The following is a 26,347-nucleotide window of genomic DNA, read 5'->3' on the forward strand; positions in this document are numbered from 1 at the left end:
CACCTGCTTGCTGCGAAAAGGGAAACCAAAGGGTAGCGCTCGCCCCTGTCGTCTTGCTCACAACAGTTTTTGCTTGTTACCGTTCAGTTTGATAAGTCGCGTTTTTTCTCGAAAAAAAACCAAAACACAACCAAACGTATTAAAAGTCGTCTGATGTCACCCATCCCATTGCTGGAGCATCATTCATCATTCACCCGTCTGGCTTAAAACACAAGGCCTTCTCCGTTCGCCTGGGAAATCTATTGTCCACGCGAACGAACGTCGCTTCATCCCCCCGCGAACTTCGCTTAGGCACACCTTTCGCTCCAGCAGCAACACTATTTCGTCCTTTCTTGTATACTATCCTCACACGCGCAAAACCCAAAAATTCGCAAACAAAAGTTGTCGGACGAAAACGCACGCCCGTCTCTGATGTTGAGGGGTGTCTGTGGTTCTAGAGCGGACGTTCACGAGGAAGATACCGTGTACCTCACTGCTATTCGTTTTTGCTTGGATGCATCACCCTCCAAGAAGGATGGTCAACCCCAGGGAAGTCTCTCCCTCCAGAAAAAAGGTAATGCCGTCAACCAAGCACAGTGAAAACCAAACGCGAACACAATTTTTGTGCTAACGCGGTCGGATCCCTCAAAATAGCACCAAACAGCATGGGACACGATGTGCCAGACTTGCGGCCACACGATGCTGTACAGACCCTCATTTATTTAATCCTCACGACGAACTGCTGTCACTAGCCTCCCCTTGATGATCTGCGGCGTCACCTGTGGCGTTCAGTTCCACCGGAAAACTTCCTGCTTTGTTTTCCATTAACATGTCCATTTGAACACGTGACGCCTGTCATCACTCCGTGTTCATTCTTGTGCTCGGAAAACGATAGCGATCCGTGCGTGCCTTGAAATTTTGTTAGCTGCACTGAGTCAAGGAGCTCTTCTGTAATCTCGCCGAAATACTGCGCTTTGCGAATCTGAGAAGCGCAATAAGGGGCATGCTCACGCAACCTGGTCCCGACATTTGTCCTCTAGGTAACACTGAACAGTCTCTAGGTTGGCCAAATCGAATTCTCGCGGGAGTCATCTCTGCGCAGCCGATCATCTTATTCACCGACTGGTAACAACTGGCCTTCAACAAAACAACGGGACCTCCCTCACCGCACAGCCACTTCCCTGCATCGTAGAAACCCACAGAAAAGTTCATTTATGTGGTTTCGTAGAAACCTACGAATCCCATTGCATAATGTGCTGTGGAGTTCTTGAACGCAAAACAAGTGTGCAAAGCAGTGTTCAAACTGATGCGGATTGTTCTGTCGGGTCCTCACCAACTCAGCAATGTCATTCGCCTTCATTTCGAACTCAACCATAACTTGCGGTAGATACGCACCCGAATATCTGTACACTCAGACACGTACGGAATTACAAAGTTTCCTATAATCGCACCAAAAGGTACCGGGAGAGACAAAAGAATTCTTTCCTTTCTCAAGAAAGATGAGAATTGCTTCACAGAGGCACCTTTCATCCGAACGGCGGAACGTCAGATAGGCTTGCGTGTGTCCTGCGCTCAGGGTTTCCTCTGAGGATAACGGTCATGCTTTTGATAATTGCATGACAAAAACACCAACACTTTCGTTGTAAGGAAATTCGTTCAATGTAGCTTTTCCTTAAGGAACCACACTGTGATTACGGATATATGCTTATATAAATATGTAGATCGTTATCCGTACCTGTTGGGAGTATATGAAGATTACTTGTCTAGTGCATATAGCTGGTGAAACCAGCATGGCGTCGAGGCTAGTCATCATCGTTGCACGGAATAGCCACGCGATACGCAGAGATACTATTCGGTCATTACAATCAAAACTGTGTGTGAATTTTGCGAGTTTATCACTACGAGCACACACTAATATAGTGCTATGCAGACACGTGCTGAAGGTGAAATCGATGAATACGGGCGCGGCAGACACGTGTATTTATAGGGAGATGGGTGAGGGTTAGCTGGTACCGGACGACTGTGTGGAGTGGCTGCCATGCAGGAGTGCCGATTCCTATGGAATATCCGGAAGCGTGAGAAAAAACCGTGGACGATTTCCTTAGTGATTCAGCAACGTACACTAGAAAGGAACATAACTTACATTTGTCCATTAACGTGGAACTTTGCCGCCAAGCCGTGCACGCCAGTCTTCCAGTACCGACTGTTCTTGGTCTGCTGTAAGAGAAAATGGGAAGAAGGGACTCGACCAGGGATTATGTACCAGAAAAAAGAACACACCGCAAAGCGGACAGCATTAGAGACACGATAAGGAGGAAACGAAACGTCTACGCTGCCGTGACAAAAGCACGGGGAGTTTCACACCATGTTGGCGACAGGTCACTATACTCGTGGCCAGAGCTTCCAGTCGAGCTCTTCAATGCCTCTTCTGCAGCTGGAGTGTGAGTTTCATACCTGCCGCTCTGCTATTCTCTGTTCTCGTTCCCCCTCTTGCTCACCGCATTGGCACTTTCGTTTCGAGTTTTCCGCCTTGTAAAACTCTACCGAACTCGCTCGCACGCTGCAGCTGGGTGGACGTAAGCGTGTAACTGAAAGTACAACGGCGTTTTCAGAAGGGCAAAGAGCATCGATTCTACTTGTCATACACTTCACTACTATCCTCTCGCACGACATCAGGACACAAAACAAGTGTGGACGATTTACTTCGAAGGAGTGAAGCACAGTTACGGTGCCCTTCAGCGTGGGCACCTCGCCCAATTCTATCGGAGGGAGGCGCGAGTCCTCTTGTGCGGCAATCAAGGCATAGTCTCCTGCAAAAATAGGTAACGCGATAAATGTAGTCACACTCAGCACTGAGCTACACGAGTCTCACTGAATGTGTAGACACTAACATGAATGCTGGCTGGGACGCATGTCGGTAGTTTGCCCTTGCTGACACAATGCCCCACCTGTAAACACATCCGGCAATGGTTTCAAGAAATCCCTTCGAGAGAAAAAATTTCGTAGCATATCTTTGGTGGACTGGTGCTGCTCTGGCCGCCAGAAAAAAATGTTGCGCGACCGATCTCTCTCCACAAGGTTACGTGTAAGCTCTTTCGAGCCTTTTGGAACAACACCCTTTTTTTTTCCACAAGCAAGGCACTGGATGAAAGCGCTTCAACTTCAAACACTGCCAGGCGACTGCTCAGGTGTTTTTATTGGTTTTTACGGCACAGACGCTACCCTCCGACGACGGTTTTTACACGAAGATGAAAAATTTGAGCCTGCGCCGTAGGTGCTGTTAATGGAGCAAATATTCAGAAAAAAGGTAGACGACAAATAAACGACAGTGGCGAAGGCATACTTATCTCCTCGGGAATGATGGCTGAAAAAGTTCCAACGGATCCGCGCAACTCTTCACCGTCCTCAGAATCCGTCAATCGCCGCGGGACTCGTTTGTACCAAGTGACAAACGCGGGGCATCGAAGGTGTTTCATCTGCATCTCTACAATTCCGTAGGGAAGTCTGATCGCTTCCACACCACGATTTTGCAAAACGCAAGAGTAAAATAACTGATGATGTCCTATCAGCGTACGCAGAGACGAAATGGTACAAAAGTAATTATGGAGTCAGCGAGCAGCGCCCTGGCCATGTGATCGAGGGTATGAATGATCCATCTGGCCGAAAGGTTCGTCAGGTTTTTAGTGACTCGGTTTTCCTGTGTACCTCAAGCGCAGTGATGAGAATGGGACCAGCGATCGAAAACTGCCGTTACGTCGACATCCTTGCAGTCCGCAGAACCACGCGCAACAACGACGTACGTATCAGCCACGTAGAGATTCAAAAAGTGGCCCGGACAGGCAAAGATCCATTATTTCGATTGAAGTGAAAAGTCGGGGACGCATCGACCCACTTCCAGCTGTGAGAAAAAAGATCATTTGAGCAGGCGGGATTCTTTTCTTTGACGCGCGTGTCTCCGCAAAACGGCTTTACCTCCGGACGCGACTCATCGAGTTGCAAAATCAGGCTTTCGTCCTGCTCAATAACATCGCTGAATCCACCTCCAGTTTTTGGCTAAAGTGTTGTGACAAGAGCCCCCGTGCAGGATCAGTTTCATCCTTTTCAGGGTCCCCCGTTCGCATCGTTTTAGGTGTATCAACTGCCTCTCACTGGGACTTGCTGACAACTCCTGTCTTCGTCCGGTCTCAGCGGACACGGAACTCAGATACTCCGCATGCCTCTGAATGACTTCCAGTATGCGGGACAAAGAGAATAACTCCGTTTCTACACCAGCATCGGCGTGTATCTCTTGCTTCTCATCCAGTGGCAGCACCGTTTTCATCGGGAACCTTGATCAAGGCTTCGCCCGCAGCTGGCGGCTTCGGCTCCACTCTCTCTGTTTGTCTATCATCGTCGCCCTCGCCACTAAATAACGATGTGTTTGACACATCGTTGACATCTGTTTTATCGGGGGCAGCTTCCGTTGCGTGTAACAGACTCACCGCGGCGCCAAATTGGCGAACGGAATCGGAGAGACAGAACACCGCTACAACGGCGGTTAGCAATGAAATCCTCCGACCGAATGGCGGGGGCCGCAGAGGGACCCACACCATTAGAGTGTACACTCAAAACGGTGAAGCGCAGTAGCGAAAGAAGCCTTCGTCATGGACTTGATAAAAAACAACTGCCAACTACGGGTCACTCTGCTGAGGTAGCCTCGATGGAACTTCCGACTAAGTGCTGTGTCCCAGTCGACCCCGCAAAATGCGGTGTAGTGTTCACGTGGACTGTGAGGACACTAACATCACAGACACGTTTTGTCAACCAACGAAATGAAACAGCAAGTACCCAGAATTTCTCACCGGGGCAAACCCCCATACTTCAAACCGTATTTGTGTCCGTAGGAGCAGCTGAGCAAAAATAACGCCTAGACGAGCACATAGCTTTTCTGGGCGACAGCGTGCCGAGTGTACCACACGCGACGCCTTCTCGCGCCGATTCACAAGCAGTGTGTACGTTATCAAGAGACGTACTGTTACATCCACATGAGGGGACAAATGTGACGAACTTTAAAGCGAATACTTCAGTTCAAATGCGTGTCTAGTGGGACTGAAAAGTGTACCCGCTGCTTAGACGGCGGGACAACGTACATGAATACTGTCCCAACACACCAAACAGCAGCACCGTTGCACTTCGGTTCACACAGCCGCACGCCAATTTGAGTAGTGTTCTTTACGTGTTGCAGACAGACGACTTTGCGAAGGAGCTCGTGACCATGGTACAACAGTTATGCCACGGCGATGAACGCGATATTTTGCCTCTCAGAGGCACATGACACACAACGCCGCTAACAAAGGGGTGACAGGTAGTCGTAGCGGGAAAGGTACTTGATTGGGGGAGGTGCTCAGACTACACGAGCAGGAAACTTTGGTCACCACCCTTCACACTAACAATCTGAAAGTACAGAATGCCATGGCTCTGGATGCGCACAGCGCTGCGACATCAGGTGGAGAGATGGTACCGCGAAAGAGATTTTGGGAAGGTGACGTCTTGCTGGTGTGTTTCCGTCTAAAAGCATTTGTCGCGCTTTCCCCAGCTGCGTCGCAGTTTGAGGGCAAGGGCAACGGTGGCAGATGTCCGTCACAAACGTTCCACAAATGATCTAATGATCAAAGAACATCCCAGAGGAAAAGTGAGATATTCTGCCCCATGAGGGCCAGTGCATCGTGCTCTGCGTTTTACACCGCAGCTTGGGACGAGATGTCGCAAAGTACACGAAAGGAATGACCCGTGTAATGTCGCTGAGATGTTCTTGAGCTATTTGCTGTCTTGCCTAACTGTTCACCTTAGAAAAGAGTAGATCGTCTCTTGGGTCTTTTGCATTGGAGCATGTGTTTCGGAGGCACACGAGCCCTGTCAGTGCTGAGTACAAACAAACGGGAAAAAGTGTGAACTGCTGTGTATTTTGTTGAATGTTGGGTGTCAGTCTATTAGTTCCCGGACTCTGTGAAGCCCATCAGACATGAAAAGCACTTAAGGAACGTCACAGCCTTTAGAACTCGAGTCGTTGTCAATCATCTGAGTACTTGGCTAAACGATGCGATGCACAGCTTAACGCTGACCTTCTACGCCCGTGTTCTCTGTCCCCTTTATGTGCAAAATTGATATTAGCGTTCTTCAACAAACTATGTGTACTTCTGAATATGGTCATCTTTTACGGCAACGACCTTTGTGGTTGGAGTATTGCAAACCTGAGAAAGGGAGAGCTCCCGACCTCATGCTTATCCCTGATGTGCATTTCCATCCCTCGCTATTCGACTGTACCCCGCAGTCAAAAGAGGCTCTCATGGCAGTAGCATGGCCGAGGTTGTGTTCATCAGAAACTTATACGGGTCTTTGTATCTTTTTCCAACACGAAAGCAAACTAACATCGCTTAAAAAAAAATTTGGAATGCACTCGTAGTCACTGTGTTTCTGCGACGATGGACGATGAAACTAGACACAAAGTAAATGCAACGCTTACCACGTGACACTGAAAATGTGGCTTTATTGATTCCTATGAATTCTCTGAGTTGAAGTTAGCGGCAGGGAGCTACGAATGGACAGTCACGCTTTGTGCGTGGATTGCTCGCCGTGCCGCTTCGCTGGCCAAGGCTGCAGTGTGGTGTTTGAGATCGTTTCTCTTTTATCAGTGCATGGATGTTTGCCATAAACGATACAACGCAAAGGATACCAGCTGAAACTTACAGCACAAAGAGCAGTGGACAACTCCATACTTGAGATAGGACCCGCTTGTAGTGGTAGCCGCAAATTAGCGCGTACGTTTCCCACGCATCTCGGTGTCTATAACGACAGTCCCAGAATAGCAAATCAGAGAAGTGCTTCTCCTTCTCATGTCCCTAACACGCAGTCACGTCACTGAATGAGAGGTGGCTGACGGCCTTGCTTTTGCGTGACTAGCAGAAGGCGGTTGAAACATGGTCGCCGGCGAGCAGAACCGAAGTGAGAGTGCGGGCGCCCCCTCTCCACAAGTGCTCCCTGTAATGAAGGATTGTGGGGGATCTACAAAGTTGCCGTGCTGAGAACCCACCTCTCACCTTACCTGTTTACCACCGTTTCGCGACGGACATGTTCCTCCTGTCAATCAAGGCACTATGTGTCTTTTGGCTTGTCTCGCAGAACCTCTGGCAGGCAGCCGTTGCCACTAGTCGGCGTGCACCGGAGAGCTCGGCCACAAGTGCCGAAATTTAGGTAAAAGTTACTGTTTCTTCCGTATGTATTTAACCGTGACTAAAGACCGAATGACTGTCAGAAACGAGCAAAGCACGGACTCACGAATAAAGCGAAGAAGTCCGACTACGCTTGACGCCTTCCGCCACGAGGAATGTGCATCATCCTGTGTCGTCACTGGGCATTTGTGCTTGCTTGTCACCTCGAAAGCTTCTGAGCTAAAGTGATCAGATGTTAGCAACATAGTGTGAAATGTCTCCTTCCTATTTTGAGGGGACAATGTCTGGAGAAACAAGAGGCAAAAGGATGATAGTTGTCCCGCTCATGTCGCAGCTGGTGGACATATCTTCGCACAACGCATGCAACCACCACTGTCTGCTTCGTTGTCCCACGGCGTTTCGCTCGCCTTGCCGAAACACGTTTCTGAATTTCTTGAAAAGAAGACGGGTTACTTCTCTTTTTGAAATATCTGAACTCGCTTCGCACGTAGACTGGACAGAAACTAAGGTGGCGGCCTGTGAGTCCCGTGGCCAATGGCCGCACATTCTACATCTGCCGTGGCACGAACGACTTGGAGCGGTTTTCGCTTCTGGAGGGTTCTTCTGTTCATGATCATGTCTTTTTAGAAACTATTAGTTTTTTCAATCTGTCCGACTGATAAGATTTCCGCCCTCAGCTGTAGTACGCTGGGACCGCGCGTGCTGAGGGTTCTGTGTCTTGCGTCGGCTGCCTTGCTCTTGAGATACTTCGCACGAAGGTACACGTTCAAAAAAGCGAGCGACTTGTCTCGAAAATCTTCTGTAGCATCTAGGCGTCTCCAGGCTTTCGTCTCCAAATTCGGCGTGTTTTTTTTTTCGAGGCCGTATATGTGCTTGCCTCTGCTGCTACAGGCGACAGGAAGTCGTTCCGCTGGATCCTCGGCAGATGATGTCTTGACTGGTCATTGCGTCATTGCCGTTTGCTCCTGGCTCTGAGTTTCTCTGCGTAAATACAAGAAAGAGGCTGAAAGGTGAATGAACAGGTCATAGTACAAGTCGGATTTCGATCTGGAGGTCGCGATCTCCGCTGTCTAACGGTGGCCGCCTGTTTTCCTTGTCATTTCCGTTCCTCATCGGGTACGCGACAAACGAACCGGAATTAAATCGAGAATCTGTTCCTTCAAAATTCATCTCTCCTGCTAGGATTGAAAGCACCACAAGGAGCGATCCATAGTGTATTTTCTGGCAGCAGGGGTTCGTTTTTCGTGGCAGATGCACCCCAATGGCTCGCATCAAGACGACGCCTGCGCGCAGAGCAGGACCTGGCTCGCGGCCTAAGTTGACCACGGGATCCGGGGGTGCAGTAGGAGCGGCCCCAAAATCTCGGGTCGGCGCTGCTTTTCCACCCCCATCTCACGGTCGAAAGCCTGTCCACCGACGCTCATCGGCCCCGTCATCCCCTTCTGACGACGATTCTCCTGAGTCCTCCTACTCCTCCCGCTCCCCCTCTCCAAGCCGCGTGGCTTCCTCATCAGGGTCGCATTCCAGCAGTAGCAGACGCGGTTCGCATGCATCAGGCAGACCACCAGCAAGGAGTGGCCGTGATCGGGGACTGCAACCGAGAAGACGGGCGCCGCCCGGGGCACGAGTACTTCGGGAAATCAAGAGACTTCGGGTGCGTGCCCGCCTGCAGGGGCTTTCTCTTGTCGCTTCTCTGTTCCATTCCCACAGTTTCCCTGGCATCTTAGAACAATCGCTTCTTGTAACTGGAAGGAGATGGCACCGTTGCTGTTCAACCACTTGTGGGAACGAAGGCGGCTGCCAGCTTTCAGCTTCGGTAGTTTTTCTCTGCGCGTGCAGAAGGCCGTGGTTGTTCGGGATCTCTTAAGAGGAAGACGCTTTCCAGTGCGCGGCTTTAGCACACCAGCACGGACAGTTTGGAATATATCGCGGCAAGGGACACAAAACGCCGGGACAAGGCAGCTATGGGCTGTTAGGTCCTTCAGGCGACTCCTGTGGTACAGATGCTCTGTTGCCACGAACCGCAGTCAATGACTGGGGTTTCGATAGCTTCCAGATACATGACATTAAAACTGGCACATGTCAACTAGTTTTCGTCACTCCGGTTGTCTCGTAGCAGAACGACAAGACGATGTCAGATCGGCTGGGACTCAGTTTTTTTTTGTTGTGCATTGCAGGAGTCGACAGATCTCTTGATTCCCAGGATGCCTTTTTTGAGACTCGTTCACGAAGTCGCTCAAGACTGTACACCTCCTTACGCCTCACCCTACAGGTGCGTTATCTCCCCCTTTCTCGGTCCAGGATGACCGAAACCCATTGGCTTGTCCGGTGGATGTAATGTGCTGGAAATAACACATGGTGCAGTGCGTGCATTCCACAGTTCCACGTGCTGCTTCTCCCAAACCTCTTTTTACAACCACACTGGATGTCTGTAGTTTCTGAGCGTTGCTGGTTCTTGGTGTAGAGACGTGTTGGTGAATGCACTATTTCACCTACAATGGGGAACACGCCGCCTCACATGGCCTTGTTTAATGCAGCGAGTGTAGGCTTGTTCTTTTTTAACTTCTGATTCCTCTGAATAATGCTCGGTTGCGTGCGTGTGTGTGGACCTGCAGATTCACAGCCGATGCACTTATGGCATTGCAGTGCGCAAGTGAGGCGTACCTAACGGGGCTAATGGAGGACTCGTACCTCTGTGCAATGCATGCGAAACGTGTCACATTAATGCCAAAGGATCTCCACTTGGCTCAGAGACTGCGGCATGCGTTTCCTTGCTGAACAAAGGCATTTTCCGGATCCCGTTGTCTTTCTGTGTGGGGGCTGCCAGTGGTGTGTCCCGCCGACGACGCGGACAGTGGAGGGCTCGCCCTTTTCGTGTATTCTCGTTGAGCGCATTTCTTGCTTCGGATGGACCCCACTGTAGGAGAACGTCAATTTTGTCGTCTATTATTCGGACACTGGCACGTTCGCAATGTAGACAGCTCACCTTTTTCGGTGGATCAGCAGAACAGTGCAGTTCCCCTTGTATATACTCTAACCCATGCGAGACAAATTGTTTTCCTCACTTCCTTGTATGCCTTCTGCACGAGTTCCGGCCCTTTTTCGTGGCCGGTATTTCATTTGATGTGGTCATCGTGGGTCCTCGTCAGAGGAGGAAAATTGTTGAAAATTGTCTGTTGTTAACGCTGCATGTGCTTCGGTGGCATCTTGGGATGCCCGAGATCAAATTAGGGCTGAATACTGTCGAGATAATGTATTCTGAACCCCTTTTTATTTCCGTTTCGTATGCTATGTGTTCCCGGGAAGCAGCGGACGCACTTTTTTTTGCGGGTGAGGAAGTTCAACAGCTTCCTGGCTCTTTATTGAAAGAACGGTCCTTTTGGAGAAACTCGTACATTTGTCTACACCATTGTCAAAATTAATATCACTAACTGCGACAAGTCAAACTGAATTTGAAGAGAATTAGAGGTCTTACACTTGACGAAACCGCACTGCACAAGAACAGCTGAGACTGAAACTTCCGCTCAAGCTGAGGTCTAAGTGGGGATCTCGTAGAGTAGCAGCCTGCCCCGTCTCTCAAGAGCTGCGGAAATTTGGGGGAGCCTTCAAAGCCTGAGGAGACATTGAGTTCCGTTGGAGACGGAGTATCTCAGACGAAAAATTGGAGTCACTGCCTAATTTGTGACAGGAACCATGCGATCACCTATTATCTGTTGTTCATATTAGAGAAGCGGAAAGACACAATGGTACAATCTCATTGAATTTGTGCCATCTAGCTAAAAAATTTGATGTCATGCTTGATGCCACGCAAAGCAATCAGTGACGGTTCTCTTTCGCGAGCGTCATTGACATGTTGTGCGAGACTGTTCCCCCTTCGATCACAAGACTCCTAAAAGAAGCTTGTGTCGATGTTCCTGGATATCCTGGATACCCGGGGGTGTATCTGAAACGGGTTCTCATTGTCTTCGCCGTCGAGCCATACCACGCGAGCCAAGTGCAGTTCGTCAAGAAGTATACTCTGGTCTGTCTTGGTCAGAGGCGACCATGAACTTTCTGTGTGTGTACTTCTCTTTCCGGCGTTGCTTTCCTCTTCTACGGAATGCGTGTTTATACCTGACCGCTGGTTGGCGACTTCAGAAAAACCTTCCACCCGAGGCGACGCCTGTCTCAAAGTGTCTTCAGTGGACTTGTTCGTATCGATCGTCACGTCAAATGGCTTTAGAGATTGATCTTTAGCAGCAGGAGAGCCTCTTGTACACTTTACTTTAGAACCACATTCGGAGGCTTTGTTAATCGAGCTTGGAGTATCGCTGTTCAGATAGCCCGTGATGAAAGCTAATGTCCGATCTGAGAGGTTGTTCTCTAGCTGCTGGAGACGAGCGTTGTTCTTGGTTGCTTGCCACTCTTCCCTTTTCCTTTCCTGTCGAGCATCTTTTTCTTCGCGCCTTCTCTCCTTGTGCTGCTGAGTTCGCTCAACCTTCTCTCTCAAGATGGGCGGCAGTGAAGAGACTCGGAGAAAAGGACCAACTACTGCATCTGAGGGCAGTGGGTCCCCAGTCGCAAGCGCGGCGTTGTGGAGCTCTTCCGCGTAGCTCATAGCCGTAAAATTGTCAGTAAGTCGAGAGAGACGCTGTTCTTGCCTTTCCTGTAGCATAACGTGCATGCACAAAGTACCAGTCGCCGACGTTCATCTTACAAGCGTTCCTATCCTGCTAAAGAGTAAAGTGGGTCCGAGGCGCCTCAGTGTTAGCACAGAAACTATCACTCCATACGCCGGTGCGCCAAAAAAACGCGTATCCAGAAAATACCATATGCATGAACGCCACATCCGATCATGAGGGACATCATGCGGCGACAGCGAGGAGGCACTAATATCATGCACAGGCAATCCTGGTAACGTCTGTACTGACTATGTGGCCATTTTTCGACCAGGCATGCACTATGGAGCGTAACACGGAAAGAAAAAAAATTCTCGTGACGATGGGTGAAAGAGCAGATTTTGTTCGTTGACGATGGCTTACCCTCTTTGCGCGCTCCTTCTCTGTCTTGATAAGGTCCTCGTTGGATGCCAGGCTTGACGGCTTGTTGCCCCTTGTGTATTTTGCGAGCTGTTGAGGAGTTAATGTTGCTGACTGAATGTGCGACTGGAACCGTCGCGCACCTTCTACAATGACACTACCGCCCTTATTGTGCTCGTCTGCAGGTGCGGTTCCAGGCAGGTTTTCCTGTGCGTCTCCATCACTAGAACCGGTTAGTGGTACGGACGAAAAACCTGGTTGTATGCCATCGCTTTTTCGTGTTTTCCTTGCTGGCGTCTCCTCTAGTGATGTGACGTCAGCAAACGAACCACCATCTCCTTGAGATTCAACTTTTTGGACCGACTGCTTGTCGGAACTGTGGGAAGTGACAGGTTCGGCTGATCGACTGCGAAATAAATGAAGAGGCGTGGCCAGATTGCTTTTTCTGAGGACACGAAGAGAGGGAATCGGATCTATGACTATGTCAGACTGTCTTGTGGACCATCGTGAATCAGCTTTCTTCCGTCTACTCGCGCGATCTTGTCGGCTGGGAGCCACCGAGAACGCCTCTCCTAGGGAAATTTGTTCTGCATTCAGAATTGTATTGAGCAATCTTGTTGGTTCTCTCGGCGACAAAGGCCACGCTTTATCCGATCTCACACTGAAATCTTTCAGCTGACGAGGTCTTATGACCTCTTCAACGATGGCCTTCCCATAATGCCTGCTGGCATGACGCGCATCTTGTATCACACCAGTTTGCTGCTGTTCAGGAAGTGCTTTGGAGGAACCGCGGGCGCGTCTGCTTGCAGCGTTCAAGGCGCTAGCAGGTAAAGGAGTCTCCGATTCTGAATCCCGTGAGAAGGAGGGTTCGTCCTCACGTTTATGGGTGGCGTGCTTGGCAAATTTAAGGACAGTCTGTGCCTCCTGCATAGATGAAAAACTAGCCAGGTGCTCCTCCTCCTTACCTGCCTTCTCTCTGTGCACGAACATCTTCTTTTTGAACACATCTGTCGGCTTCATCAGCTGGCTTTCAGCAGCTTCAAAGTACACAGGCTGGTCATACGGATTGTGCTGGCGCTTCTGCTGTTCAAGATGGATTGCCAGCTCAACCCTACGTCTCTTCTCCTCCTCCTCCTCTTTCTTTTTCCGGTACTTTAGGAGCTCAACCAGTGATGGAGGAGCCTTTGTGGTCGTTGTGGTCGGCGTTGCCACACAGTAGATATGATCTGGCGACGGGATACAGGGGAGGCCGGTTCTCAGGTTTACATAGCCAGCAGACTCTTCAGGGGCACGCGATGCAGCAACGGCGAGAGCTTCCTGTAGTGTCCATCGCAAAAAGAAAAGCATAGGACCCAGTGGTTATTTCACTGTGATGGGGGCGCTTTGACGTAAAAGTGTGCTGCTTGTTGCCAAGCCCCACACTGCTATCTAGTGCACCAAGCAGCGGGTTCTCTGTCACCTGACATAAGGCAAATGCCTGATGTTCATGTTCTGGCGACAAGGGTAACTGCCCTGAGGTCTACAAACCCACAACTCTCCAGTTAGTTTTTGACTACAACACAGTGTTTGTTGTTTGGCAAGCTGAGCGGGTAGAGGGGGTGCTAGACAAGTGGTTTATTATAGACGAACCTGACCAACTTTCTTAACTGCTTCACTCATTCCACCTGCTGTGCCGGTGACCTGGTCAACGAGCTGTCCGAGGACCCCAGCGCCTTTGTTCAATGCGTGCAGTGCCTCATCATCGAGTGAATTGAGCATCTTGTGCTCTGAAGATAAGACAGGATGACCGAAACACTTTCGACCGCACGAGTTCACGAAAACATGCCGAGCTTGATTACCAGAACACGCTCGAGAACGTCTCGAAATGAGAACCCAGCTACACCTCAGATTAACAGATCACTAACCCGGAGGGAAGAAAGCCTAGCTGCCAATAAAGCGAATTCTCTACAGAGCCATAGTTTCCGAGCTGTGTTGGATGCCTGGTTCTCTCGTTGGCAGTGTTTACGAGTTCCTAGTTTCTGTCACTTTCGAGTCTATCTCATGATTCTACATATAATTAACGAAACAGGTTACATCGCAAATATGCCTCACCAAAGCTTCTCTGTGACTGCTTAAGCTATACGTGCCCGTACCATGCTCGGCAAACTGTCAGAAGCAGGTGTCTTTCATGGACCAGTGACCCCCGAAAGATTTGTAAGGCACAGATCTTATGCGAGAATAAATACATATTCAGGAGCCCGAGATCTACTGCATGACATACGTTTGCCAGCAAGTAATTCCATCCTTTCTTTGTTCCCAGGTTCTTCTAGTTCGTAGAAAGCCTTTGGCTGATACACCGCCATATTTAAGTCGTCCTCTGTCACTGGTTCGAGGACGTATCCACCCAACAGGATGCCTTCTTCAGGAGGTGGCGGAACAATTATGAGGTCGGCAAAGCTTTTGACGGTCCGACGGGGCTGTACCATTTTTCGCTGCCAGCCTTGTAACAGTTGCAGCTCCATCTTTTCCTTCTGATCCTCTTGATATTCAGACAGAAGCTCTTCGTAGGCACCTAGACGCAATAAGCAGAGCAGATCATACAGAGAATGTGCCACTGACTAGAAGTGAGTAAAATGTCTCCTGGCGTGACACGCGAGAAAAACAGATTCGCCTGAGAATCGTCACTTACTAATCATGTTCAGCGAGCCCAGTCGAAAGTCGTTTTTTGACTTGGCAGAGCGAGAAGATTTCACCGGAACACGATTTCGCCTCGACAACGCCCTGCTGACAGCGGTGTTCCACTTTACCCTCGATATTTTCTGGGGTCCTCGTACCAGCACGAACTCCATACTTGGTGGAGAATCATCAGCCAAAAGTTTTCTTTCCGGAGACGCTTCCACTGGGTTGTTGGAGGGATGCCGCGCTGCATCCTCAAACCTCAACATCCACTGATCCCCACTCCCAGAGTCCACAATGTTTATCCCGTCTCCTGAAGTCGGCATACGCTGACAAACCGGCCACACTATGAGGAGAACTGTGACGAAGATGCTGCCGCCTCTCATGAAGGACAGTGAGCAACAGAGACCATGCTGGCATTGATAATCCTGCAGGACAATTGAATCTAAGACTACCAAAACAGATTGACTTTCTGCGAGAAAAAGCGTTTCCGATTCTATGCTGAGGCAAACAAATTTTCATATAAAGCCAACTGGCTTCACGGGATCCCTACAAAATGAGGAACAAAAAGGCGTAGCACTGCGAGAGAAACTCTCGGTTTCCAGAAGGACCAGCGCTCGGTCTGCTTATAAGGTCATTTTCCTGTAGTCTCCAGGTATAAAGCGGCGGACGCAACCGCACACGTTGTAATACATGAAGGATGGCAACTGGACATGCTTTCACAGGAAACGACGAAACTCGAGAGTTTAGGGTACAGTTCAGGCTTGAAAACTCTGCAGGATTTGGAACTCGATGTCGATTTGCGCTCTCGCCTGCGTTGCTCACACACTCCAGTAGTGTGGTACGCGATATCAGCATGACAGCAGAAAATAAAGCAGCTGCCGTTGGAGACCAGACAAATCGACCGGTCACCATAGCAACTGGAGGCGACCGGAAAAAACTGGTGTAAAAGACACAAACTTATGCACTGCTCGTAACATGCAGTTTAAAAACAAATGAGGTGCCTAGCCTTCTCTCCAGCACCACGCGCGCTGCCACAGAAGCCGAGACGGCCTGATGTCAATGTAAGTGTGCGGCTAGACAGCTGCATGTCGCTGCGGAAAAAAGGCTGCTTGTCCTGACCTGTCGCGCATTTACGACCCATATGGTTGCACCTGCGGAGTCCAACGGCAACGTCTTAACAAGCACATTCATCTACATAAAGTTCAAGACGCTCTGACGTGACAAGAGCCAAAGTTCTACCTGATGACACTAAGCAGATCTATGTAGTCCCTACGGCACACCATGCTGGGACATGCTGTGTTGTGGAACCATTTTAAGTCTTTTTCACACAGGTAGATACAGGTGCAACGCCTTTTCCATCTCGTCCACGACGGTGCAAAGAGAGAGTGTTGCTTTATGGAAGAAGTGTACTGTCTGCCTAAACAGCCGTCGCGAACTTTGATACCAGGTCTTCTTCAAAAGCGTATTCGGAATGCGGCATAGTTTGGTAGCACTTCCATTTTGGGCGTAGAAGCGATCGCAGAGGATCCGTTTCGAACAAGGAAAAACCCTTTAGGTGGTAAGACAGAGAAATACAGAAATCAATACGCTGCCATTGTAACCCGCCGATCTGTGCCCCCTCCATCCATCGTCTTTCCTTGAGAGACGGAGCCACGCGACGCTCGTTTTTTCTTGTTTTTATTGTTCGGCAGTGACACACAACACAAGCTTCTAGCTAGGACATTTTTTGTCGCTAAGCGTTTCTTGGCCATCTTTGTGCTCCATGTGAGTAACCGGGTGGATTTAGCATACGAAATAGGTGACCGCTCTGCCTTTTTTTCTCAATTTCCATGGAGGATTCTCAGCAGGAGGCGGGGCTCATTTCGAGGCATTGGAGACGGGTCAGAAGGGTGACAAACGCTGTAACTTAGGAAGACTTTGTGGAGTTCTCCGTCCCCACTCATGCTCTGAATACGCTTGGAGACGCCGCAAAATAGGGAGATTTAGTTCTTACGAACGGTTCGCTTCACCAGACCCGAGCAACAATTTTCGAGACAGTCGATTGTCAGCATGCATGCGTTATTCATGCATGTGTGTGCCAGATGCACAGCAGACGTTGTCACTGTATCGCCTGCGAATTTCTTCGGCTTTCGGGAGGACTTGAAGGACAAAGGACGCTCCTTTGGGGACCAGAATTGTCAGTTCTGGGCACCATTTTTCCTTTTTCGTTCCCAATCCTCTGTTCCTTCGTAGTTCCGCACGTAGGTTAGTGCGCCCAAAACAGGGGCCTGTCCGTTGCCGCGTCGTGGCATGCATGGTAATTCGTTTTCATCTTGTTGTCTAGAGGAGATACCCAGCAGTTTTTGAGGGCCACATTGCCATTGTTACCTCTGCGAAATAAAGATTTGTGGTATATGTATCAATTCCAGCATCTATCTGCCAGGTCGCCCTCAGTTACCGGTGGATCGCTCCGGTCGTTTCTCCTAGTTCACGACTGAAACTAGAACTGCAAAGTCCTTCTTATTCGATGGTGATCCCACGGCTCCTGATGCTTATAAGATTGCTTTGGTGAAGTAGATGTCTGCCCCATTTTTGAATGCAAACCGGACTCTTGGGGGGCCGGCACCCATTGAGGACGTCCTTGCTCTCTGAAAATTCGTAAACGGCCGCAATGACTCCTTTTCGACTTCAGAATGCCTTTCTCTCGCTGTGAAATCTCCTTTTCTTTTTGTACAACATAGATGTCGCCAGCAGCTGCTGGGCGACCTGTCCGTTGCCACGGTAAATGTAACCGACCGATGTGGCCAGCTTTCGCCTTTTTCTGTCATGTTCACGCGATTGTCAGTATGGCCTTCTCTGTTTTGTTACCTGTTCACGTGAATGTCGACAAAACTTCTTTCTTGTTGAATGCACTTCTTTTCTGAGACGGACCAAGATCCATGCCTCGTCTTCCATCCAGGGTGACTGCACGGTGTCTGTACACTGCGCAGAAACTATTGCTTGGGTGACTCAGACTTCTGCGTGTGCCTTGCTCTCCCTTTTTGCCACTTCTGCGGCATCCTTTCTAACCATCGCAACACACTTCTTTCCCCTTATTGTCTTCATCGTCTGTGTCTCGTCAGTAGAGTGCTTTTTCGAATTCGCGTCTCGTACAGTCTCAGTCCAAGTGCTGCCTTCTTGCCCCAGGACCCGCAAGGAGTTCACGTTCATTTGAAACCGAGCTTCCGCTCATTGAAGTGTGTTTCCCGGCTGCTGTGCTCTATTTTGTGGTCAAGAACAGCAAAACACGTTCATCTGTGTAGAACGGAACGATATTTATCCAGTAAGTCGGCGTAACTGATTCGTGAAAACGTCCCTCACTGTTGTGTCGCTGTGAAAACTGGCCCCTGGAGAAGGGGCCGTTTTTGGCGCGTTCCGTCGTTTTCGCTCCCATTTCCTGCCGAAAATGCCGGCCGCGACGGCTCTTCCGAATCCCTCAGTGCCGCGAGCCGCCTTGGTCGCAGCGCGTTTCCTCCGTCCTCCAGGGCGATTTAAACGTGCAGAGCTGCGCGAGCACCCGAGAAGCAAAACAGGTGCCTTTGCGAACCTCGTCAAGACGGCGGTTAGACTAAGGGAGAAGGCTAGGGCCTTCTCCCTCGTCCCTCCTCCCAGGTGCGAATGGAAAATCACGCAGCAAGAAGTTGGGACACCTAGCTGGACTCCTGGTTTGCACCTTGAGAATCTTTGTTCATCGGGTCCATGTTGTCCTGTGCTTTCTTATGACCATCTTGTTGAGTGAATCATGTATAGTGGTATCCAGCGTATATTTGGGAAACCGACAGTTGTGTAAAAACAGAGCAGATATCGCAGTAGAAATCTATGGTCCCCATCAGTGCATCTCGTCGCTCTCCTCTGGCTTGTTTCCACCCACTTCAACGTCGTCTCCTCTCTCGCCTGGCGAGCCTTGTTCTCAGTCAATTCTACGTGCTCAGTTGCTGTCCTAGACGGAACAATGGACCAATAGCGTTAGAGGATCACGGTCTGTAGGCCTCAGTCTCTTTTGTGGTTTCCTGTTGCCACACGTTGCAAGAGAGTCCGATCCGTCTATTCCGTGCGTACTAACATCGGGAAGAAGACGATGAAAGGGAACAATATGATATATGGGCAGCTTGCATACAAATGTGTTTTTATAAATACACGCTGGACACCGCCATACGCAGTGCCCATTCGACCTCCTGTTTGTCTACAGCAAACGCCCAGTGGGGTTATGGTGTACGTCAGTCATCACGAACTCGGATGGCTATTCTACTCTTGTGTCTGCGTCTTGTGTCGATTGTGTCCTGCGTGGCGCGTTTTGCGCGACTCTGTTCTGCGCCAAGTGGAGACATTCGGGTCTCTCTTTGCTGCTGCTGCTGCCAAGAGAGGAGTTCCAAAGCCTGCAGACATCTGACCGGCAAACTGCTTGTACGGTTCAACTCTCTGCTTTTCTCCTTCGCAGGTTAATTCCCATTCCCCTCCCTGCCCGAAAGAAACACCTGGAGTCCGTCCGAGGTGTACCTACAGTTTCCTCAGACGTCCTTGCGCGACGACTTCACTTTTTGCTCGGCCCCGCAGCGATTGAGCAACAGAAAGCGGCGAAAATGCAGGCAAGGCATGGACGAGCTTCTCGCTTTATCCCCAAAGTGATGCCCACAGCTGAGTGCTGGAACACAGAGCAGCTTCTTGACCTTTCCGCGAACTTACACCGGGCAGATAGGAACTGCGAGTTTTAGGTTCTCCATGTGACCTATGCGGGAAGATGATCAAAAAACTACTATAGGTGCTTTAACGAGCCATCCAGTTTCACCGAATAAACACGCACATTTAAACGTGAACGGCTTCGTCTTCGTGACAAGCATGTGACGACCGACAGGATCAACCTTTTTGACATGTTTATGAGACCGCCCACCTTCAAGAATACCAACACACACTCAATCAACCGCGTGCTGGACGGCCTCGCTCACCACACCCCACTCGCAGCACGTTGTCTGCGGACAAACCGACCTGACACTCGAGGCCCTCTGCAGCTTTCACCGTCTTTATTCTTTGCCGACTTTCTTCATGTTTTCCAAACTTCAGAGAGGTCTCACGCCGTACCAAACTGAACTCTTCATGTGGGAGCGACAGGTACGCATGTCGTTTCTTCATCTTAGCGACGAAAAAGAAACGAATGCTCAGACGCTAGTGCGACGGGGGTCATCGCGCTGGAACAGGAACGGCTCTGAGACGTGCTAATCACCTTCACTCCTGTCTTGCTTTCCCCGCCCGATCAGACGTTTCCGCTCTCTGTTCCTCCTGAGTTTTTTTTTGTGTCTGTTTGCGACCTCCCTTCCACATTTTCTTCACTGACATTGAGTGCTGTTCCTGCGTCGAGCGCCAACGAGTTGAGCATATCTTTGCAGATGACTCTCACGTTCTGCATTTTCAGTGCAGCGGCTGAACTTGCTATTCATCTGTCGCCAGGAGGCAGGGCTCGAGACAGCTGTGCATGAATTCGTAAACATAGATCCTCTTGCGGACTAAGAGTTTTGCTTTTTCGTGCTCATGTAGCTAGTGGAAAATCACGTCAGTTGCTGGATCGAATCTTATCCCCAAGGATAAGCAGAGTGCAGAGAGGGCATCAAACACGTTTTCCCACTGCGTAACGTGCTGACTAACACAGAGACGTAGGTGAGAGCAGCGCATTCGATGCGTGAAGTGCTTAGGTGAATGCGAAGCAAAACTATGGGGATTGTGTCTCGCTGTCCGGAGACTGTGTGCTGGACTGCGATATGCTGGCTCTGCAATCACAGATGAGAGAAATCCGCAAGATTTACCGCGCTCAGTACCTCCAGAGGCTCGCGGAGGTCACGGAAGAAGAGCGGCAAAAGCAGCTTCAGCTCTACCTACAGGAGAAGCGAGGTGAGCTCGCGAGAAATAACGCGCAAAAAGAGTGGATTCTATGGGCACAACGGCAACGTGCATTCCTTCTCCTTAACGCCTTCTGTTCCGTGCCTACCACGTCAATTCGTGTCGTGTTTTTGCTGATGCATTTGTAGAACGAAGACTCCGGCGAGAAGAGCAGCTTCAGAGGATCTACGACGACAAGAAAAGGCGAGCTGTCTTGAAAGATCGCATGCGGATCGAGAAGAAAGGTAGGCAAGAGCCACGGCGGTCGCTTCTAATAGGTTCGCTGCCTCCTGAGTTGCTCGTAGCGTACACCATATACAAACGAGTATCATGTAGATGTACAGATGGACATAATTGATCCATGTCCGGTGTGTACCTCCTCTCGAATCCACAGGTTACGTTAAGGAATCATCTATTTAGAGTTTTCTGGGCTGGGACTACCTTGTCATTTCAGAAACCCCAGACTTTCACTGGAGTTCCAGCGCAGCCTAGCCGTTCTGTCTACATTGTGGGGGACCAGAAACGTTACCGCACTCCTCTCATCTCGTGTTGTAAAAGGGACAGTACACGAATCTGAAGGATTCGGCGAGAAAAACGTGTCTGTTTCGCCTGCTCCAGAAAACACAGACGGGATACACACTGACTGCAAGCATATGCACGCATACGTATCTCTTTATCTACGCGTCTGCGTCTATCGACCTGCTTCTACCAATCTGTTTGCATTTGCCAATCTCTCTGTATCTTCCAGTCTTTGTGTATCTATATCCATTCGCATGTCTCGATGAATCTGTGTATGTGTGTCTCTGAGTCTATCTGCATTCATCAATCTTTCTGTATCTGTCTGCCTCCATCTATCTGTCTGTCTACTCGCGTGTCTATATATCTCCTCATATCTGTGCACACCTCTCCTTATCTGTGAATGTGTTTGTCTGTATCCTGAATGTGCGTATTTGCGACCACGTCGCTTTTTTCGTTCAGTCACCCAGTCCTTGCAGACGGCTCGCGTTTCTCGGCGAAAGGTTGCCCACGTTCTTTGGCTGAAGAAGCTGCAAGTGAGGATCGGGTGTCGCCGCAGCTCTCGAACGCAACCTGTTCTGCGTTTGTCCTTGCCTTCACCTGAACAAGGGAGAGACCCCGCTTCTCTTCACAGTCTCCCGCTTTCCAAAGGGAAGGAAGGGAACTGCGATCTTGTTTGTCGAGTTTCCTTTTCACATCTGAAAAGAACTCCTTCTCTCTCGCGCTCCACCACAGTTCTCTAAACAAAGAACCCTCAAAGCGCATATTCATACGCAGTTCCGTGTAGACACGTGCAACTGCTTACCCTTGTGTTTTAGCCGGTATCTACTTCTGTATCCGTATCTTTCTTATCCACCTCGTCTCTCTATTTATCTTATATCCATCTAGTCTATCAATTCATCTAGTTTATCTGTATATCTTGTCCTATATCAATATATATATATATATACATATATATTTATATGAATATTGCACAGGAACTATCACCACTGAAACACACGTTTGTTCCTGACATCGTTTTCATTCAAGAATATTGTCGAGGTACCTTCGGGGGGCTGTGGTTTCGGTGACGGTTTCAGGACTCATCAGATTTCCTTCAAGAGCAGGAGGAAGCTGCGCGGGGCGTCGCCGCCCTGGCACGAGCTCGGGCTAAGGAGACAGGCGAGGAGGAAGAGGAGCTCTTGGCGACGGAGATGGCCAAGCTGAAAGAAAATGCCTTCGTCAACTTGCCGTCTCGAAACGTGTCGGTCCCCGACCTCCTTGCTCAGTTGGGTACGCGTCCCTTCGTTAAAACGAACTGTGCGATGTCCAACCCTTTGAATGCCTGAACGCGCCAGCCCTCGTGTCGATCCGGTACTCCCATCGGTATCCTCATACGTCGCAGAAGTTCAAAAACGGAACTCGGTGGTTTTGCCGATGGCGTGATTTCGACGAGCTTGACAAGGTGTACTACACTCCTCTGATTTTAACTGGATGCATGATTTATTCGTAGGTCTTAACGACGAGAAGGTCAAGTCGATAAAGAAAAAGATCACGGGGACCGACAATGTGTTCAGGTGAGTTGCATGCGAAGAAGTCTTGTGTAGGCTGTCTCTGTCCCGGGAGGCACCTCGGAAGGAGAGGGTCTGAGAAATGTATCTCAATGGGTGTTTCGCAAAAAAAAGAAACACCGGCACTGCCCACGCATCCGGCTCCGAAACACGGTCTGCTGTTCCCTGTTCACTGCAGCGCAGAGGCGTGCAGAAACCAGACGTCCCCTGAAAGAGTCTGGCGCGCCTCTGTAGGCGTTTTGGGATCTTCCCTCTTGTTTCGGAGGCATTTTTTATGCGTGACATAAAAGAACAGAAGCACACAGACTTGTCTCTGGAGGTTTCGTACGCTTGGCGCGCTCGATAAACAGGTGTAGTCACGGGTGTATGGAGGTATGGATCTCGCCATGCACGAACATACTGCATTGTCGAACATTTCCACGTTGTCTTTTTGGAGGGAAGCTAGCAACTTTGTGTGAACTTCTCTTTTTTTCGCTAGACACATCATGGAAGAATCCTTTGCAGTCCTCCCTGAAGATGGCCCCGAATTTGAAGAGGACGGAGGAGTCTCCGCAAAGCAGCAGAAGTCGCAGATTCTCTCAGAACGCCAACGGGCTGTTTTGACGTATGCGGGTTTCACAGGTTCGTCAAGCGTTTTCCGGGGATTTTCACTTTCTGAAATGCCAGAGTTTGCATCTTTCGTTGCTGTACGAGTTGAAACAAGTGCCTATCTCGGTCGTTCCCTTCTCCGCCTCTCGTCTTTGTCTGCCTTCCTGTGCTTCACTTCGCTCTCTCGTTGCCCTGCATGCACGTTCTTCGAGCTTAGCTGCTCGCTTGCTTTAAAAGTTGCCTCATTTTGCTTCTTCTGCCCTGAATGTTCTCTTGGACAGTCGCCAAGAACAGAGTCGATGTGGAGTCTCCTTAGTGTCACGGTGTCCGGCAATTCTAAAGACCTCGATTGTTTCCAGAAACTGGAGTCACATTCAGGATCCTAGGTGGTACACCGATGTGAAATAGCGGATGCTTTGTCGGAAGTTGAAGTCCAACACTTCTGGCTGTCATGAGGAATCCACTGGTGAAAAGCACAGATGGAAAACTGACAAGTTGGGCTGCGTTCTAACCAGTTGAAAGGGCGCCGGGACTCTAGATGATTTCCGTTGATTTTCCTTCACCACCTGTGACCACTTTAGAGAGATGAAAAATGGAACCACACATCTTTCAGGAGTTGAGCCGGTGGCAGACGCCGGCTGCGTGAGAGGCGGCAGAAATGTCCCGCTGGATTTCGGGTCTTTCTCTAATTCGATAAGGAGTTCCCAATTTCCCTTAAACTTTTCGCGTTGAAGAAGTGATAACATAATTGGTGTTTTGCAAGGGTTTTTCGAGGCTTTGGATCCACTTCTCTTCTCCAGGAAGCGAGGGATGTTCGGATCCTTGAATCTATCTTGTATGCTTTACTCTAGAGTCTACAATTGAATCAGACATGAAGGGAGGTGAAAGTTGGGTTTCATGAGCCTTCTTGGTTTCGAGAGCTTTTCACACGTCTCACCCTTTTGACTGCTGTCGAGGTGCTGCCTCATAGTCGCCCGTACTATGCTGTGCTGTGCATCTCTCTCGGCGTATTTTCTCAGAGGCCGAGAAGTTGCGGCTGCTAGATGAGAAAATCGACATGCTGAACAAGAAGCTCGACGAGGACTACGAGCTCAGGGGCGCGCCGCAGAACCTGGTGTATCTACAGCTGCGCGACCACCTTCAGGCTGCAAAGATCTCTTACCGAGTGAGGACATGCCTGCCGCTGTAACGAACCCTGAGTTTCTCGCTGTTCGTGTCGTATCTGTTCGAGCCATTCCGGCGGTCGTGACCCTTTTTCGCTCTACAGTTGGGTTGGATGTGCGGCCTCTAGAAGTCTCAGTTCAAAAGACAACCAAGTCTGCGATTCCACAAGCAACACACAAGTGCTACGGTAGAATGGCTAGCACTGCGTATGTCCCGCTTCACTGCCAGATTGCTTCTATGCTTTTTGACGGCTCTGACCGAGTGATGCTGCATGCGTAGGTCTTGCAGGTCCCTGTGTACTGGCTCCGACTCACGTATACCGTCCGGAGTAGCACTAGGAAGGATACTACGAAGTAGCGAAGATAGTCTACTGTGTAACTTCGTTTCATGGTAATCAAGAGAGCTCGCACTGCCTGCCTTCTTGAGACGTAACTATTTCACTCAGTCAATCACAAGAGGTAACGTGTCAAGTTTCTCAAATCGCTTGGTTTTTCAGAATTCGAGGCTGGAAAGTTGTTTGATACTTGCTTGTGTGTCTGCGCGTCATTGGCTGGTTACTGAGGCCACTGAAGTGGACAGAGAAGACACACTTTGGGAGAAGCTGGGGAGCGAGTTAGGCACGAGGCGAGAAAGAATTTCGGGACGCACGAGTGACATTTTTTCGTCGCTTACAGAGGCAGACACGCGCAACGTCAAGGTATCATGCGTCTGCACGTTTCTTGCAGGAAAAGCTCTACGTCCGAGAGACTCAGAAACGGCTCCAGGAGCAGCAAGCGAAATCTGCATCGTCGGGAACAGGTAAGGGGACAGAAGGTGTTTCTAAAAAGCCTTTTAAGCGACACATCAACCGAGCGAAGTATATCTGAGCCCCTCCGAGGAAACCCCGCATTGTTGGAAACCGCAAGGTTGAAATGCAACTAGAGCAAAATGAGGAAGATCTCCCCTTCGCAGACAGAGTTTCGTTCAGGCACGTGACACACCAGAAGCCGAGACGCGGAGAGCCCAACCGGTCCAACCCGGTTGCGATCCACTTCGCGAAACTCGACCGGTGTTTCGGGGTTGTTCTTGTAGTTGTTTTCAGTAAGAGTGAAGACTTGCCACAAGGGCTCATGCACCAGTTGTCGCGTGCCTGCAGGAACGTCAGAGAACGGCGACGACAAAATCAAAGACACTCGCTAGGGGAAATACGGGGAAAGATGGTGCCACCCCAGTCGAATGCTGACGCCCCGAACAGCGAAAATTGTTTGTTGGGTCTCATTGTCGGTAGAAAGTCAAATGAATGCACAGCGTGTTTGTTCCCTCTTTCCAGATGGAGCAGCGTTGTCAGATGTTCCCGAACCGGGGCAGATTACTCCAGAGGGGTGTTACTGCGACCAGAATTGTCATACTGACGACAACACCCCCTGGGGAGACAAAAGAGAAACTGCCTCGACTCGCTGTTCCACTCCTTTCTCAGTCGAGTTCAGACGTTACAGCTATTCCTCGTGCCGTCGAGTTACAGGCTGTCCGACAAAAGCTTGCCCTTCCAGTTCAACCGGACTGAAACACGTAAACATAGCATCTGACAACTGCAGCTGTATAGACTATATTTAGCTCTATCAACCGGTCCAAAGATATATTTAAACGGTAAAGAACATGCATGCACGGAGGCGTAGGGACTGTGAAGCTTCCTTCCCTTTTCACGCACGAGAGAAACAAATGCCGCATGCAGCACTTCGGAGAGGGATTCCTCTCCGCGACGTCGATGCCATCACAATAGAACTTGGACCCGGTAAACAGA

General features: G+C 49.8%; 4 protein-coding genes across 4 annotated transcripts; 2 read left to right on the forward strand and 2 right to left on the reverse strand.

Moving 5' to 3' along the window:
• Positions 1-172: 172 nt before the first annotated feature.
• TGME49_225413 (hypothetical protein) lies at positions 173-3,455 on the reverse strand (the record flags this gene model as incomplete). Its single annotated transcript, XM_018780102.1, has 5 exons — positions 173-961; positions 1,313-1,382; positions 2,123-2,196; positions 2,434-2,789; positions 3,323-3,455. 5 exons carry the CDS (start codon positions 3,453-3,455, stop codon positions 755-757), a joined length of 840 nt encoding a protein of 279 aa, XP_018635996.1. The 3' UTR covers positions 173-754.
• A 4,202-nt stretch (positions 3,456-7,657) lies between these two features.
• On the forward strand, positions 7,658-10,623 carry TGME49_225410 (histone H3 centromeric CENH3). Its single transcript, XM_002366173.2, has 3 exons — positions 7,658-8,841; positions 9,365-9,459; positions 9,803-10,623. The coding sequence occupies exons 1-3, from the start codon at positions 8,449-8,451 to the stop codon at positions 9,963-9,965; spliced, it is 651 nt and encodes a 216-aa protein (XP_002366214.1). The 5' UTR covers positions 7,658-8,448; the 3' UTR covers positions 9,966-10,623.
• A 404-nt stretch (positions 10,624-11,027) lies between these two features.
• Positions 11,028-15,848, reverse strand: TGME49_225400 (hypothetical protein). Its single transcript, XM_018780101.1, has 5 exons — positions 14,874-15,848; positions 14,466-14,756; positions 13,835-13,971; positions 12,209-13,522; positions 11,028-11,832 (listed from the first exon to the last, which is right to left on the reverse strand). The coding sequence occupies exons 1-5, from the start codon at positions 15,244-15,246 to the stop codon at positions 11,077-11,079; spliced, it is 2,871 nt and encodes a 956-aa protein (XP_018635995.1). The 5' UTR covers positions 15,247-15,848; the 3' UTR covers positions 11,028-11,076.
• Positions 15,849-17,088: 1,240 nt separating this feature from the next.
• On the forward strand, positions 17,089-26,042 carry TGME49_225380 (hypothetical protein). The gene is made up of 12 exons (XM_018780100.1): positions 17,089-18,493; positions 19,320-19,467; positions 19,940-19,987; positions 20,653-20,761; positions 20,899-20,994; positions 21,728-21,801; positions 22,345-22,537; positions 22,758-22,821; positions 23,294-23,436; positions 24,423-24,568; positions 25,293-25,365; positions 25,703-26,042. The coding sequence occupies exons 1-12, from the start codon at positions 18,288-18,290 to the stop codon at positions 25,744-25,746; spliced, it is 1,344 nt and encodes a 447-aa protein (XP_018635994.1). The 5' UTR covers positions 17,089-18,287; the 3' UTR covers positions 25,747-26,042.
• Positions 26,043-26,347: the final 305 nt, after the last annotated feature.

Source organism: Toxoplasma gondii, chromosome X (assembly GCF_000006565.2).
Source record: "Toxoplasma gondii ME49 chromosome X, whole genome shotgun sequence".
NCBI classification, from domain to species: domain Eukaryota; phylum Apicomplexa; class Conoidasida; order Eucoccidiorida; family Sarcocystidae; genus Toxoplasma; species Toxoplasma gondii.

Bases quoted from the DNA above. Each gene is read 5' to 3' on its own strand.
- TGME49_225410 (XM_002366173.2), top strand. From the start codon at position 8,449: ATGGCTCGCATCAAGACGACGCCTGCGCGCAGAGCAGGACCTGGCTCG. The intron at 8,842-9,364 runs GTGCGTGCCCGC...TGTGCATTGCAG, and splicing joins GGGAAATCAAGAGACTTCGG to GAGTCGACAGATCTCTTGAT. The intron at 9,460-9,802 runs GTGCGTTATCTC...GTGGACCTGCAG, and splicing joins CCTTACGCCTCACCCTACAG to ATTCACAGCCGATGCACTTA.
- TGME49_225380 (XM_018780100.1), top strand. From the start codon at position 18,288: ATGCCGGCCGCGACGGCTCTTCCGAATCCCTCAGTGCCGCGAGCCGCC. The intron at 18,494-19,319 runs GTGCGAATGGAA...TCTCCTTCGCAG, and splicing joins TCCCTCGTCCCTCCTCCCAG to GTTAATTCCCATTCCCCTCC. The intron at 21,802-22,344 runs GTGAGGATCGGG...TGACGGTTTCAG, and splicing joins TTTGGCTGAAGAAGCTGCAA to GACTCATCAGATTTCCTTCA.
- TGME49_225400 (XM_018780101.1), bottom strand. From the start codon at position 15,246: ATGAGAGGCGGCAGCATCTTCGTCACAGTTCTCCTCATAGTGTGGCCG. The intron at 13,972-14,465 runs GTATGTCATGCA...TCTTATCTTCAG, and splicing joins GGAATTACTTGCTGGCAAAC to AGCACAAGATGCTCAATTCA. The intron at 11,833-12,208 runs GTAAGCCATCGT...GTTATGCTACAG, and splicing joins AGAAGGAGCGCGCAAAGAGG to GAAAGGCAAGAACAGCGTCT.